Source organism: Colletotrichum truncatum (genome assembly GCF_014235925.2).
Source record: "Colletotrichum truncatum strain CMES1059 chromosome Unknown Contig_0001, whole genome shotgun sequence".
Classification (NCBI taxonomy): Eukaryota; Fungi; Ascomycota; class Sordariomycetes; order Glomerellales; family Glomerellaceae; genus Colletotrichum; species Colletotrichum truncatum.
The window spans coordinates 8,593,052-8,607,919 of record NW_027222398.1 but is presented as its reverse complement, the minus strand read 5'-3'; the positions used below and the strand labels follow the sequence as shown (position 1 = coordinate 8,607,919).

The 14,868-nt window shown below is 53.9% G+C and overlaps 4 protein-coding genes across 4 annotated transcripts; 1 reads left to right on the top strand and 3 right to left on the bottom strand.

The window, feature by feature from the left end:
* Positions 1-4,972: 4,972 nt before the first annotated feature.
* On the bottom strand, positions 4,973-8,531 carry CTRU02_202370 (Myosin tail region-interacting protein MTI1; the record flags this gene model as incomplete). The annotated part of the gene is made up of 3 exons (XM_070204028.1): positions 4,973-6,692; positions 6,729-6,807; positions 6,857-8,531. 3 exons carry the CDS (start codon positions 8,529-8,531, stop codon positions 4,973-4,975), a joined length of 3,474 nt encoding a protein of 1,157 aa, XP_070062610.1.
* Positions 8,532-10,477: 1,946 nt separating this feature from the next.
* CTRU02_202369 (DUF408 domain-containing protein (Rtr1/RPAP2 family protein)) lies at positions 10,478-11,323 on the top strand (the record flags this gene model as incomplete). Its single annotated transcript, XM_036719777.1, has 1 exon — positions 10,478-11,323. One exon carries the CDS (start codon positions 10,478-10,480, stop codon positions 11,321-11,323), a length of 846 nt encoding a protein of 281 aa, XP_036588479.1.
* A 452-nt stretch (positions 11,324-11,775) lies between these two features.
* On the bottom strand, positions 11,776-12,384 carry CTRU02_202368 (40S ribosomal protein eS17; the record flags this gene model as incomplete). The annotated part of the gene is made up of 3 exons (XM_036719776.1): positions 11,776-11,871; positions 11,936-12,136; positions 12,238-12,384. 3 exons carry the CDS (start codon positions 12,382-12,384, stop codon positions 11,776-11,778), a joined length of 444 nt encoding a protein of 147 aa, XP_036588478.1.
* A 624-nt stretch (positions 12,385-13,008) lies between these two features.
* Positions 13,009-14,394, bottom strand: CTRU02_202367 (mitochondrial 37S ribosomal protein bS1m; the record flags this gene model as incomplete). Its single annotated transcript, XM_036719775.1, has 1 exon — positions 13,009-14,394. One exon carries the CDS (start codon positions 14,392-14,394, stop codon positions 13,009-13,011), a length of 1,386 nt encoding a protein of 461 aa, XP_036588477.1.
* Between the last annotated feature and the right edge of the window lie 474 nt (positions 14,395-14,868).

The following is a 14,868-nucleotide window of genomic DNA, read 5'->3' as shown; positions in this document are numbered from 1 at the left end:
CCGAACACGTGCTGTCTCATGCCTGTGTCCTCGTATCTGACAGGGCTCTCTAAACGGCTCTGTGTTCCGTTAGACGGTCCGTCTTGCTGCTCCCAAACTGCCTCGACCCTTCAGGGTCTTCTGGCGGCCCAACACCCTCCCAGCGCACGACGATTTTTCAGGCATCCAGATCTTGGTCGAGTCTGAAAAGGCGGCCAGATAGTTATACGGGAGCCTTGGGGCGCTGCAGTTCAACCATACAATCCCTCGACTTCATCGACTTTGAACAATGCGGCCCAGATCATGCGGCACGGAATTAGATCCAAGCCCTATGTATGGGTCGTGCTGAACGGCCGCATGCGCCTCCCGTGCTTGGTGTATTGGTCGACGACGGATAGCTCCCTCATCGACTGCAAATCAATAGCCGAGGCGCTGATCAGGGCGGTATCAGTACATGTCTATTGCTCCTTTGCGTCCATTCACTGGTCGCGCTCCTTCCGGGTAAGCACCCGACGCTTGTCGAACGGCTGTTGTCGCCGCAATGGTCGATGACATGGAACATCACTGTGAGGCGAAGATGAATATCCTTATTGGGCAACATCTGCACACCCGACATACCTAATGGGACCATACAGTCATAGTACACCTTGAAGCACAAGCTCACGAAGCGGGTGCCTTGCTACTAGCCCGTTGACAGACCCTGATGATCAGGTCTGGAAGCAGTTATCGACTAGTAAGCAGCATGGCACCGGTGATCTCAAGCCCTCCAGGGTTATATGACCTCACTTTCTGGTCAACACCAACGATATGGCCGCAAAGTGCATGCAAGTATCTGAATTCGTGCTCAAACAAAACAGTGGAAGACCAACCACTACTCCGGCCGTTGACGCAACAGTATCTTTCCAAATACCCTTGGAAAACATTAACAGAGCGTCGAACAAGAAATTCCAACCCCTCCTCACCTACGTACCAAAGACCTGGTGATCCCCTCGATACACCTTCTCAGGTGGCATATCAACCTATTGAAGTACCGAGTAGGTATGGCCAAGTTGACACAAGCTCCAACGTTAATTATTGTGTACTATAAACCCGGCCAAGTTGATGGGAGAGATATAGTGAACTTGCCGCAGCTCAAACATTGTCACTCCTCAGTAACAGCCACGTAGTCGAATCTGCTTCGTTCACTCTATTTGCCACGGCGCATTCCCTTCCAACGCTATTGATGCCTTGGAGTCAGTCGGGAGTGTTGTCAGACCAGTTGGGCTGTCTGGTTAATGATCTGAAAAGTGATAGATGGAGAAACGTTTCGATCCAACAAAGCAGTGTTCTGGTGAGTGGGAAAATGGTCTCAAAACGACGCGAAAACTACCCTACCAAACAAGGGCCTGTCGTGTTTCCCGTTCCAATATCGATATTGGCTTGTCCTCGGGCTTCAACAGCGTTTCATCTCTTGTGCAAGTGCACCCAGTCTTATTACTTGGTTAATAATGGTTGAGGACCGGGATGGAAAGTATATCCGCGTTGAGTGTAACGTCGATATATTTACCTCTGCTCGACTAGTCCTGAAAACCATTCGCCTGGTCTCGGTACCAGCATTGTCGTTCTCGGGAAGGCTCTCGACTTTTGCTTTGCCATCTGCACCCTTGCCAACTCGCAATCCAAATGAGTCTCGAGAGGACATGCCCGACGAAGCGCAGGTATGGCGCCGATTCAAGCATCACCTGACCTGGGAGCCAGTTAGGTTTCTACAAAGGACATATTATGAAGCGATTGGTCTCGGATGGCCTCGTGATCTCACGACGTGCAGTGCGTCCATACATGGTTGCCAAATAAAGCCTCCCCCGCACCGGCTGCAGATATATGCGCTGACGGCCATGATTGAACATTGGCCCTTCCTCTGCCGGTGTTCAGGTTTATCTCCCATCGTTCAATACCCGGCTTTCAAAAAGATACCGGTTGCATGGTCAGGCTAGGTTAGAGCCGCCGGCAGCGGAGCGGCTTGTCCCTCGCCTCCTATCATGCCATGTTCGGTAGCTGCAGGCGGATAGATACTGCGTGTCTCACTCTGGGTCAACAACAGACAGGTCCCGGGCAGAACCAGCACTGGGGATCAAGAGCCCTGTCTCGATGGCAATGTTTGGAATAGCATGTCCTGAAATGAACATGCTCTATGATCTGCTACTGTAGATCCTGGCGAAGATCTCACGGGGTTGTTTGGGAAGCATGTTAGCTGACGTTCACAACCAGGAATATTATCAACTTGACTAATGATCAACTTGTGAACAAGCTTTCTCTGCTGCTGACAGAAAGAAAAAAAATTCATGTCAGAGTCCATCGAAACGTTTACCCCGGAGTCTTCACCCCCGCGTTTAGACGTTGCACGAGGATTTTCCGGGTTACGGGTCACCTATGCGGCTCCAGCCATTCATAGTGAGGCAGTGTATCTCACATTTTCTTTTCTTGCGAGGGCCGCCCATCGGAGCTAGCCGGCCGGCCCTCTTCAGCAAGAGTAGCCGATTCCTTCTGTAGGACACGGGGTTTCCGGCTGCCCGACACTCAGCTCGCTCTCGCCGCCTGTGTTTCTGTGAGTGCCTGCTACGGGATTGGCTGAAGAGATTTGGGGGTGCATGATTTGGGGGTTCGGATGGGGGAGTGGGTTAGCGCGGGATGACGGCGTGTGGGAGGACAGGCCACGGTCTCGCCATCTGAACCGGCTTTTTGGTTTTGGCGGATGACTTTTTTTCCGTAACCGACAAATATCGCATGGAGTTTGATTGAGGCTGTATGCTTGCGTAACGGCTGGTTGTTTAGGGAAGCTGTGGGTGTGGCGTGTTTCGCTCTACCTGTTTCCACGAGACTCTGGTGTGTTTTCGATCGCAAAGGCTATGAGTGCCATGGAACCTGTCCAAGGTGTAGATGGCACGGGAGTCGTTGGTCCTTTCTTCGATGAATGGCCCGTCTACCTGATCAGACGCTGTAAAGCTGATGGTAGACTTGTGAGCGTTGTCGTCAGCGCTGTATGTCTGCTGTCTTCCTTGGTCAGGTTTGTTGTATGAAGTCACCTGTCTCAGTCGTCGATGTAGGGTCAGCTGGAGCCGGCTGCGCCGCGTCGATTTTTTCCGTGACATCACCTTCAAGAGGCGTCCAGAGTGCGGTTCGTCCTTGTGATTGAGTTGGGCATTGGGGCATTCGTCTCCATGACGGGTGATCGATCAGTTTATTCTGTAAGGATGGGTATCTCGAGTTAAGCCCTGAGATAGGTGGAGGTCTTGTGGTTTCTTCAAGTTCAGTTCTATTGGTTGACCTGCTAATTCGTGTTCATAAAACGATGTTCTAAGCTTCGTAATGGAACACGTTTGGTCATATTTGATTTAGAACACATTAGTATTCTTGAACGTCATCATCAACTCGATGAGTTGCAGTCATGTAAAGCGGCATAGACTGCGTTACTTTAGGATGTGTCAACGTGTTCTCAAATTCCCATGGTCTCTGCATATGACGATTAGCAACCACACACGATATATCAAAGCTTCCAGCAGTGACATTCCACAATGTGAATCGACCAAGGAGAAACTGTCAATGTCTATTCATATAACGTGATGACGAGATTAAGCCGAACCTTAAAAAAAAAAAAAAAAAAACCTACCACAAAATTTCGTCCTTCGTCTTCGGCCGTCGTTTGAACATCGTCATCTGATGTGGTGAAATCTGCCGAAGCATAACATTACAACATGGCCACCTTGAGGGCAGAGCGATTGCATCCGATGAGTTTGTCTGAAAAGTACCCGAAAGCTGAGCAGAGCACAAAATTCTCTGGACGTAGTTTATGTTTTTCCCTAAAAAGGCAGTTTCCTCATCCCCTCTCGTCCGGAGCGTGAGGAACCTAGCAGGTGGTTAGTTCATCGCTTCAGCATTAGGACGTATACGGCGTCTGACTTCCTTGAGATGATGTACACGCCTTATCTAATAATCACGAAACTTCCCCCCAGAGAATATTTGCCATCATAAGCATTCAACCCCCGATGACACGTTGGATGAGTCTGGCCTACACGACGGTTACACTGGGGGGCGCTAAGACGAACAGAAATGGGATATTCGCCAGAATAACTTTCCCGTTATGATTCAAGTCTAGTAGATTTAAACGGGAACTTTCTACCTGTGAAATTCAAACATGACTTACGCCGGTATTCCCTACACGCCATGCATCAAACAAGACCTGGACGCGACGCAAACTGCAAAAAAGGCAATCATCACAACGAACCAACGCAGACCACATCTCCTCAGGCCCCTTGACGACTCTCCAAATTCGACGAGAAATAGTCAATGACAAAGTTCAATAAGGTTCGTACAAGGTCGCGATTGTCAAAAAATAGTCTCCCCAAGACGTCCATCTTGACAGCGATATATCAGGTCAACATGTACATAGTCATAATCAAAGTATACGGACGGATATTAGCCTCCGATATACGATACTCAAATCACCATATCAAAGCGACACTCCCAAATAAGGCAGCAGAAACGACGGAATAAAAATGACTATCTACTAGACATCAAAACATCAGGGCCATTATGCGAAGAAAAAATATAACAAAAAAAAAAAACAAAAATAAGAAACAAGAGCGTCCCGCAGACGCCGCTCGAACAAAAAGTAGCCACAATAAATAAATAAGCTTGCTACTAGGTACCTAAAGCAAAGTTATGCTACGGGCAGGAGAGCGAATGATCCGTGGGGGAAAAAAAAGGAGGAAGACCAAAAAAAGAAAAAAACAAAAAGAGATCAGAAAGGTTTCTTTGCTTTCGTTGCCCGTTCTAATCTCTCTCTTCCTCTCCTTTTTTTAAAACGCGCGAGACAAATGCATCACACCGACCCGTCGAATCCGTGGCCCATCGTCAAATGCTGTCCCTTCTGCTTCCTCAACGAATTCTTTCTCCCCAAAAAGCACGAGCTCCTCGTCACCAGCCTCCCCAGCGGCGGCAGTTCCCAGCGTGTCCCCTAAGACGGGCTGTTCCATCCCACCCAGCTCCGGGGCATCACGCGCCAGATCTTGACCTCGCCACTGCGCAGGTCGTCGAGCTTGAAGCTCTCCACCTTGACCTTCTTGCTCTCGCGGCCCTGCTCCCAGGCGCGGACCTTCTTCTTGGTGCCGTCCCACTCGGACACGACGGCAACGTGGTCGGGTTTGCCGACCTCCATCGAGTACTTGGCATGCATCGGTCCGTGCTTGCCCTGGAAGCGAGCGTTGCGGATGGAGATGATGTCTCCAGCCCGGATCTGGTCGTTCTGTTGCGTCGACGCGTTGCCCATGTTTGAGTAAACAAGTGCGCCATAGGCCCTGGTGCCAATGGGAGCCAGTGCATCATTGAACGGCTTGAGCAGCTCATGAATGAGGCCCTGAGGCGTTCCGTCGCCGATAATGGTTTCCTTCTTAGAAGCAACCGCCTCAGCGATTGGCCGTCCGAATCGCTCATAAGACTGTTCCAGCTCATCTTGACGGAGAGCTCTAGGAGGCGCATCGTGCCTTTGATCAAGCAAGACGTCTGATGCGTTATTTTGGTCGTACTGCACCGTGATGATCGTCTGCGAGTAATCCTGGAAGAGAACGCGGATCGTACGAACAATGTGAGATTCCTCTGTCGACTCCTCCGTTTCGTAGTAGAGGTCCCGTCTTCCTTGGAACACAGGCGGCACAGTCTTATCCTGGCGCCACCATCCACTTTGCTTGGCCAGGTCAACGTCGTTGGCAATGAAACCAGACTCGACAGAAACAGATGGTCTGTGGGCATCCATGGATCGTCGCTGTGACATGGAAGCTCTAGAAATATCTAGGGACTGACGAGCTCGACCCGTAGGAGGTGCCGGCGGCGGGGCTCTCGAATGCGAAGGCGAGGGTAAGGCCTCTTGGGGGAAGTATCCTTCCTCCTCAATCTTGGGGGTTCGTTGATAAGGAACTCTTGGTGCAGAGTAGTTGTACGGGTCATATTCGTCGTCGTCCTGCGTGGGCACCGGCGACTCCTTGACAGGCGGCGGCGGCGGTGGAGCTCCTCGCGGCACGTCCACAGACCGTCGCTTGTCAGTTGGCGGAGGTGGGGGTTGAGAAGGAATGGGAGGCGGGACCGCCCGAGGAGCCGCGCCGGTTGGAATAGGAGGTGGCAACGTCGGCGGAGCATCTGACACTGGCGATCTGACTGAGTTGTTGTCGTCGAGACTAGAGTCTCGGGCGTGAGCCTTGAGAGCATCTTTGTGCGGAACTGATGAGGCAATATCGGTGTCGTAGTCACCCTCATATTCAGTCACCTCATCTTCATCCTCACCTTGCGGCGGGGGTCTGATTGGCGGTGAAATCGGTGACGCCACGTGCATGTCCTGTGTTGACTGACGGCTCAAAGCACCTCCAGGAGGGGGAGGGGGCGGCGGTCGTGTTTGAGCTGGGGGAACGGCAGGCGCTGACCCAGGAATTGGGGGTGGCAATCGGCTCATGCGTTTGTTTCCAGCACTGGTGGGTGATGTTGGCGACAATTCGTCGCCGGGCTGGGGAATAGGAGGCGGGGAGCGAGCCGAACCACCTGTTGCGACCGGCGGCAACGGAGGAGGCGCGCGCGCAGTCTCTTCAACCTTTGGTGTATCCTGGACACCACCACCAGAAAGCTCATCGTCAGACTCTGAGCCCTCACTCGGAGACTTGATTCCAGCTGTAGGAGGTCGAGCTGTCATTTTGTAAGTTGCTATTCCTGCTACTAGGGGATGATACGTACCTTCGGTTGGCACAGGAGGCGGCGCGGGCCGGGATCCAGGGACGGGAGGCGCACCAGCGGGCTCACGAGCGGGCACTGGGATTTTGGTTAGCAGCAGACTCCAACACCTCAACTGAAGACTCACAACTGGGAGCAGAGCCAACAATGGGCTCGTCATGTGTCTCCTCAACTGTTCGCGGAGGCGGAGGCGGCGCTCTCGGGGAGGTAGGACGCTCAGGCTCATTAGCCTCAACAGGCTCCTCCTGTCGTCTGGGTACGCCCATTCCGGGCAGCGCCATCATGCCCGGCACAGGGACGCGACCAACAGGTGAGGTCTCTTCGCGTTCTTCATCTGCGGGCGCCTCGACAGGCTTCTCAACCTTCTTTTTCTTCGGAGGGGCCGGCGCACCCATCGGAATTCCAAACATGCCGTGCATACCCATTCCGCCGCTCATCTTGGCCATTCTCGCCCGAAGCTCTTCCTTTCTACGAACCTCGGGGTCGACATCGTCTTCCTCCTCCTCTTCTTCCACGTCGTCCTCCTCTTTTTCGTCATCCTTGCGCGCCTCGGTAGGCGACGCCACTTGCGGCCGAGGAATAGGGCGTGGGGCAGCATCACTGTCATCGCGTTCAGTAAGATCCTCCAACCCTTCAGTGGTATCACCGGCTCCCGACATATCCGCCTCATTTCCGTCGTCAGCGGTGGGACCTCGGGAGGACTTGCGCCTGGGCGGGGGCGGCATTCGGGGAGAGTCCACAGAGCTCCGACCGGCACCTTCGTCGGTATCCAGGCCCTCCGGAGCGGCGGCCGCCGTTCCAGCTTCTTCAGTGGCCTCCTGGCTGTCGGTGCGCTTCTTAGGCGGGGGACGCTTAGCCTTCTCTTTCTTAGCAGCAGCATCTGCGTGGCGCTGTGCTTGTTCCATCTGCTGCCTCTGAAGAAGGGCAATGCGCTCCTTCAAACTTGTGGGCTTGGGAGCATCCTCGCCCTCTTCGCCTGTAGGGGCAGCCGCTATACCAGCCTTTTCGGCGGTCTCTTGGTTCTCTGCCTCGCGCTCTAATATCTCGGGGTCCTCGTCTCTCCGGTAGACCTTGGCTACCGGGGCCTGCTGAGGGGGAGGCACATATGCATTTCGGCTGGGAGGAGGCGCAACGAAGGGCTTCTTGATAAAATTAGATCCTCCAGCCAGACCGCTCGGCTTGAAGGGCGTAATTGGGGCAGCCGAGGCCTTATTGAAAGCTGCAATGCGGTCCTTGAAGGCATTGCTAGAGGGCTTCGGCGGCGGGCCGGGCTTCGAAGGAGCGGGGGCGGCCTTGGCGATGGGAGGCGACGTAGCCGCAGGAGATTCGGTACGCTTCGGGGCAGGAGCGGCGGGGGCGGGTTCAGGAACAGGCTCAGGCGCCTTCGCGGGGGCGGGCTCGGGAGCTGCGGGTGGTTCGGGAGAGGCGGGACGAGCAGCGGCAGCAGGGGCAGCGGGGTGTTCTTCCTCTTCCTGAGCTTCCTGGACGGGTTGAGGCTCTGGTTGGGCAGGAGGGTGAACTGGCGCGCTCGGCTCCGAGATGGGAGATGTGACCTCGGGCTCTTTCTTGGGACGAGTTCGCGTTGGACGAGGCGGGGCTTGGGGCTCGAACTTCTCGACGAAATTACGAGGGAAAATGCCTTCATGTTTGACACCGGAGTCGTCGACATATTCTCCGCCGTACCAATCGGCGTCCTCCTCGTCGGTCACGGTGATGATGACGCCGGCGGGGAATTGCAAATCATCTTCATGAGGAGAAGAGTATTCGTACAGGGCCTTGACCCTGAATGGGACGGTCGACATGGCCGGCAACAATCAAATCGTCGTGGAGGTGGGTTGTCGTCGTTAATGTTGGCTTGTAGTTGGAAGAGGAGTCGAGCAGGTCAGAGCGAGCTGTTGCTCTGGGGTGTGGGGCAACGGAATCGGAATCGTCGTCAGCAGCTTTGACCTTTGGGGCGTGGGCTGTTCGTTGCAGTAGCGGGCGGGAAGCGAGAAGTGAGGCGTTATTCGAGCAACGGCGATTAAGCGACTACAGCTCAAGCGCGCAAAAAAGCAGAGAAGGGGAGAAAAAAAAAAGGTTGACGGATAGATGGAGTTGTGGCCGAAAATGACGGTCTTCTCAAACGGATTGAGGGGAGGGGCGCGGAAGGGGGCGGTCGGAGAGAAAGAGGCTGTGACGAGGAGAGACGGGGGTGGTGGGATCTACAGTTGGCGTGTCGACGTCAGCGCATGAACTTGTAACTCTCTTAGTTCAATGTGTCGGGGCAATTGGGGGCCCTACCTGGGAGGGTCACCTATGCACACACAAGAGTCATGTGTGCAATCTGCGGCGCGACAAAGAGAAATGCTTTGCAGTATATTTCTGGACTGCGCGGTTGGCAAAATGGCCTCTCTGGCGATCTCCAAGCTTTTGGGGGTTGGCTGCGGTGCGTCGCTTGGGAAGGGAGCCGCACAATGCGGGTGGGATGCGTCGTTTTTGTCTGCCTGGCCGGCCCAGCAGCAGTAGGTACAGAGGGAATAAGTGACAGGCGGTGCTAAGAACAGGGGTTCATATAGCGGTCGTCCCAAGAGTGTGTGGGCAGAATGGACCAAAAGTCAACGTTCAATATCAATATATCTGTCTTGGTTGTTTTGTCTCCTGCATTCGGTTTGATGATTTCTTGTTGTCTTTTTTTTTCAGAAAAGAAAGAAAACTTGGAGCTTTCTCAAGCAATGACGGTTTCTGGACGCTATGATGCTTCACTATGACCCTCCGCCGTCATGGACGGGAGCAACGGCAGGACTAAGATAGACCAGGCGCAGAGAGAGGCACAGCCTGGCTGTACGGAGCTTCTGGTTGGTTAAGGGAGGTTTAGGTGGTGTACTATGTTAAGTAGATCGAAGTAGAGGAATAAGTGGCAGTAGTAGCAGCAGCCAGCTAGGCGGTAAGGTACGGATGGTTGGAGAGAAGTAGACAGAGGCAGCAGCAGCAGTAGGCAGTAAGGTAGCAGCAGCAATAGCAGCAGCAGGTAGGCAGCATGGGACGGGGTGTATGGTGGTGCGGGACATCCAGCCTTAGGCAATTTGGGGGAGGGGGGAAAAGGCAACGGAAGGTCACTCCCACTTGGACGCAGTACCTCGTGGCACAGGGCAACCCAGTCATACCAGTGTTGGAAGTGGGAGTGGGAAGAGGATACGCTACGTTTCTTCAGCCGCTTGGGCCAATAAGATGATTCCATGGCAATCCAAGCATGGAGACAATGGAGGGGGAAGGAGCGTGGTATTGCTTGCCGGCCAAGCCACCCGAGCACCCCGAGCCACATCTCTACATAGTGGTACATAGTACTTTCGTACCTTTGTTTGGCAAAAAGAGACCACCACGTAGCAGCTTAGCCCCTCATCGGGCACAGGTACGTACCTTGATCTACTTCCTTTTCGCTCAACCCATTGGGGGGGGGATCTAAGTGTGGGGTCGGAACTCTCAAAGCAGCCTCGAATCTTCTCCAATGCTTGCTTAACAATTTTCATCTTCAACTTCATTGCCGTCCTCACTCCAGTTGTGTGCCTCACTCACCCTGGGCCTTGTCTCACTTTCCTGGTATCCAAGGCAACACGACAAGAACACCCTCTCCACTTCATACTCACAACTCACTCATTTCCAACTTGTGGCATCATTTCGCCCAAGCCGCCGTACGCCCGAAAGGCCATCCATCGGACTCATCTACTGCACTCACCTCTCAGCCTCAGAAAGTCGCCTCACTCAACCCAAAATGGCCACCGATGCTCGGCCTCTGAAGGGCATCCTCAAGAAACCTGCTGCTGCCAGTCCAGATCCCAGAAAAGCAGACCCTCGTGAAATCGCCCTTCAGCACGCCCGCATCATCCAACAGCGCAAAGACCTTGAGCTCGAAATCCTTGAATCTCTGGCCCTGCTGTCAGAATACCCGACGGAGCGCGGTAGCACAAAGTACTCCTCGGTTAACCCCTCGCCACGCGACGTTGCCGATTTCAAGGCCAACATCCGCCTGTTTCAGCCCTCCGACTACGACGATCTCATCGAGGAGCGCAACGTCAACGGCCTATGTGGTTACACCCTATGCGGCCAGCCGAAGCCCAAGGCGTCAAAGGGTGGGGAATGGAGGCTTGTCAACTTCGGCAAAGCCAACTTTGACATTGTCAACCGCCGCGAGTCCGAAAAGTGGTGTTCCAAGGACTGTCAGCGCAGAGCACTTTACGTCAAGGTCCAGCTTAACGAGACTGCCGCGTGGGAGCGCATGGGCATTCCCGACATTGAAATTGAGCTCTTCGGAGAAGAAAGGCCCGCCGAGGATCCGGCTGCCAAGGCTGCCAGGGATCTCGCAAATCTTCAACTGGAGGAAGGCAGGAGAGCGGCGGACGAGTCTGCGACATTGGCTCTGGAACGAGGCGAAGTCGGCCAGGCCGGCCGCGGCAAGCAATTCAAATTGGCAATCCGGGAGAAGGAGGTCAAGGCCCCCGTCGACAACGGCGTTTTTACGGGAGGTCCAGACGACGCGCATGTCTTAGTCGAGGGTCACAGGCCCGGGGCTGGCAAGGCACAAGCACAGGCTGAAATGGCAGAAGCTGAACTATCATGATGTAGTAGTATAGGGACGAAAAAGGGAAACGTCAGGATTTTTGGATTTGGAGTATGGGATAGCCTCATCGGTGGCTGGCAGCAAGAAACAACTGGTCGCTCTATGTAGATTTGATACCCGAAAAAAGGCGAACCAGCATTTGAACATCACGCCCACGCATAGCAAGCCGAAAGTGATCATCGACGCCAGGTCGACATCGACGGCGTGTAAACGGACAAGCTTCACAGTTAGAGGAGCAGCGTCACAGTTTAAAGGGGGGTGGTATTGGCAATCAAGCGTCATCTCCGGAGTGCTCCAGGAGAATCGGCGACACCTTGTGTGGGAGAAGAACTTTTTTCCAGTTCCTAAAATGCACTCACTACCGTCCGTGAGACGCCTGTAGCAGCAATAGATCATAATATGCCGTTGCCGTAAGCCCGTAAAAACCACCCATTTTCCTTTCCTGAGCAAATTTAGTCGCGACGGGGGCGGTCGCCGAATCTGCGGCCACCACGCTCCTGAACCTGAGTCTGAGCAACGGGGATAACGTTGACGGGGATGGCCTCGAACTGTATAAAGCATTAGCGCGGTCGTTCCTCGAGAGTTGCGTCTGAGATTGTCGGGAAAACGTACGCCAAGGTGCTTGAGCAGGTCCTTGGTCTCGACGTCGACGTCGAGCTGGCCGCTCTCGGAGTTCTGGGTGAAGTCGAGAGCAGAGATCTCGGGAACATATTGATCCTTGCGCTCACGCTCCTCCTCCTGGAGCTTGAAGGAGATACCGCGGACGGGTCCACGCTGGATACGCTTCATCAAGTGCGTGGTGTAACCAGCAATCTGCAATTGAGTCCTCCGTCAGCATTCTCGTCCATTCCATATCCCATGGCTCGCTGCCAGTGTATCGAAACCACTCTCGTGGCTCCTCCGGGTGTGCTGACCTTGTTGCGCAGGCGCTTGGAAGCGATGATGGCGATCTCATCGCAGATGCGCTTGTTGGTCTCGAAGTCCAGGGTGAGCTTGGGGTAGTACCGCTCAATGATGACCTTGGCGGACTTCTTGACGGTCTTGGTACGAACGCGACCCATTTTGGCGGTATTGGCTCAGGTGTTACTGGGGGAGGTGGTCGGTTAGTGAGGCTGTCGAGTCGAGATGTCGTCAAGAAGTTTCCGCTGAAGGTGAAATTTTGATATGTGTGGCCGCGAAAAACTTTAGGGCAAGCGAGCCGAATGTGGGTCATGCCTCCTAAGCACGGACCTTGGGGCATGATTTGGATGGGCTCACGTGACAGAGTGACAGCGCCGCCCAGCGCCGTCAGGCCGGCCAGAGTGTCCGTGCACTCCGGTCAATGGGTCAAACGGAACACGGAGCCATCGGCCGTTCAAACAACTATGTCTAGCAAGTCGAACACCCGGCCTTATCCGAAAAATTGGCAACGCAGAGCAGAAGGTACAGAATGGCGTATGCATCGTCACTCAGAGCTAACGGTCTACATGTTCATGAAGATCCCATGCTTACTTTGACTTGCATTTTGACGGTCTTCTAATCATAGGACTTGAGAGGCCATATTTTGTTAGTTTGGGGCTGTATTCTTCTTATTTTACAATACCATACATAGTACACTCGGCATGCTGCCCATGTCATACAGGGAAGGCAACTTTATCTATCCTCCATTGTTCAGGCATCTCCTCCCCGGTTCTGTCTCAAAAGGTTTAAGACAAGTCAAGACCGTAGTTCTTAGAGCTTCCGAAAGTCTTGTTCTCGTTCTGGGGCTTCTTGGTAGTTCCCCAAGGTATAGACCTGACAAGCGGCCTCCGTGGCTCGGCCTCGGGCTCAGGCTCGGTTCTGTCGTTGTATATCTTGGACTTGCCAACCAACTCCTTGTAAATGAGCTGCGCCTCCTCATTGGCCTCACCGACAGTAATCTGTACAGAGCCCGAAGAGTCCACACGGGCAGAGGTGGGCTGCACGAAAGACTTGGCTCCGCCCTCGATATCGGGGTCAAACGATGCGATACCAGGAATCAAGCTCTTGCCGCCGCGGAAGGCTCTCTGGTTGAAGGCGGTATCGCCCTGAGGAACGTCGGTAATGAAACCACCAACACCGAGCTTGGCGCTGTTGGTGTCTCTTCTGGGAGAGACGATACGCGCCAGAACGGGGGTTTGGTGGGCCTGGGGTCCGTAGACAGGGTGGTTCTCGGCAAAGGCTGCGGAACGGAGGTACGAGATACCGCCCGAGGGATGGGACATCGGCGGTCCGTTCTCGGCGTACAGGCTGGGACGCTTCGCCTTCTCAGCCGCTTCGCTAAAGTTGACCAGAGTGCTTGGGGGCTGGAGAGGAGCCAGATCCAGGAACTCGCTGACCAGCGAGTACAGAGTAACACGGTCAGAACGCAGCTTGCGCTGGTACTCAATGAGCTGGTCTTCGGTGATATCCTGAGCCAGCACCTTCTTGGGCATCTCAGAGCCTCTGTCCAAAGACTTTTGGTGTTCGGCTGCAGTCAATTCGGTGGCAAGACGTTCCTTCAAGAAGCTGCGGAACTCTTCCCGCTTGTTGCGAACGTTCTTGCGTAGGAAACGGTCGAATTCGCCTTGGGTCAAGCCGGCCAGCCAAGGACCCTTGAACTTCCACCTCTTCTCCTCGGCACGGCCAGGCTCCATTGTTGTGAAATCGCCGTCGTCCTCAAAGACAGACTTGAAGCCATCATTGAGGCCACCCAGGCGGGATCGATTAGGGCCGGGTAGTGAGATGGGCAGGTTCATCTCGTGGAACTTTTGGAGAGTGATGGTGTGGTCGGCGGCAGATTGGTAGTCGGTGATTCTCTCGACGGAGTCGATCTGCTTAATGCGAACAACGGGGGTAGACGACTTGGTCGTTTTCTGCACGGGAAGAGAGCGCTTGAAGCCCCAGTCACCGATGGCCCTTGAGGACTCGGGGGTGGTGATGGACTGGTGTGTAGGATACGGCGCGGTCGCAGTCGGAGAGAGGTAGCGCGAGACGGATGCAGCTTCACCGCCAGGCTGTGGAAGTGGCTTCGGGACGGAGAACATCCGCGATGTTCGCAAGAGCGCCCCTCCGGGCGACAATCGGGCAGACATGGCGGCTGTCTGAGCTCTGTCGTGAGCTCAATCGTCAGTCGTATGTATCGCGAAATGGAGGCTGCTGCGATGTGTTGCGTGAGAAATTTCAATTGGAGCAACCCGGAAGATGCCGACATCATTTGATTGGACAACAGCTACCCCTGCAGGTTGATGCAGCATCGGAGGTCTCTGGGAGTCCAGGCGCGGGACGGGAAACCCAGTCAGGGATAGGTACCTTGGGCATGAGTGTGCCTGTTAGTGCTTGTTGTGTCCTAAAGTTGCTTCAAGGCTGTTCAAAGAGAAAAAACTGATCATCACGGGTTTAAAATTATTCTTTCATGGAATCGGTGATAGGGCATATATTTTTAATAATTCTTTTTTTATTTTATTTTTTTTAATTCCTTTAGTGCACAAGAACATCTCTGGAAGTCAGTTGAGGACTGAAAGCAAACAGTACAATAAGAAGGGCGCATACAGACAGGATTGGTCCCC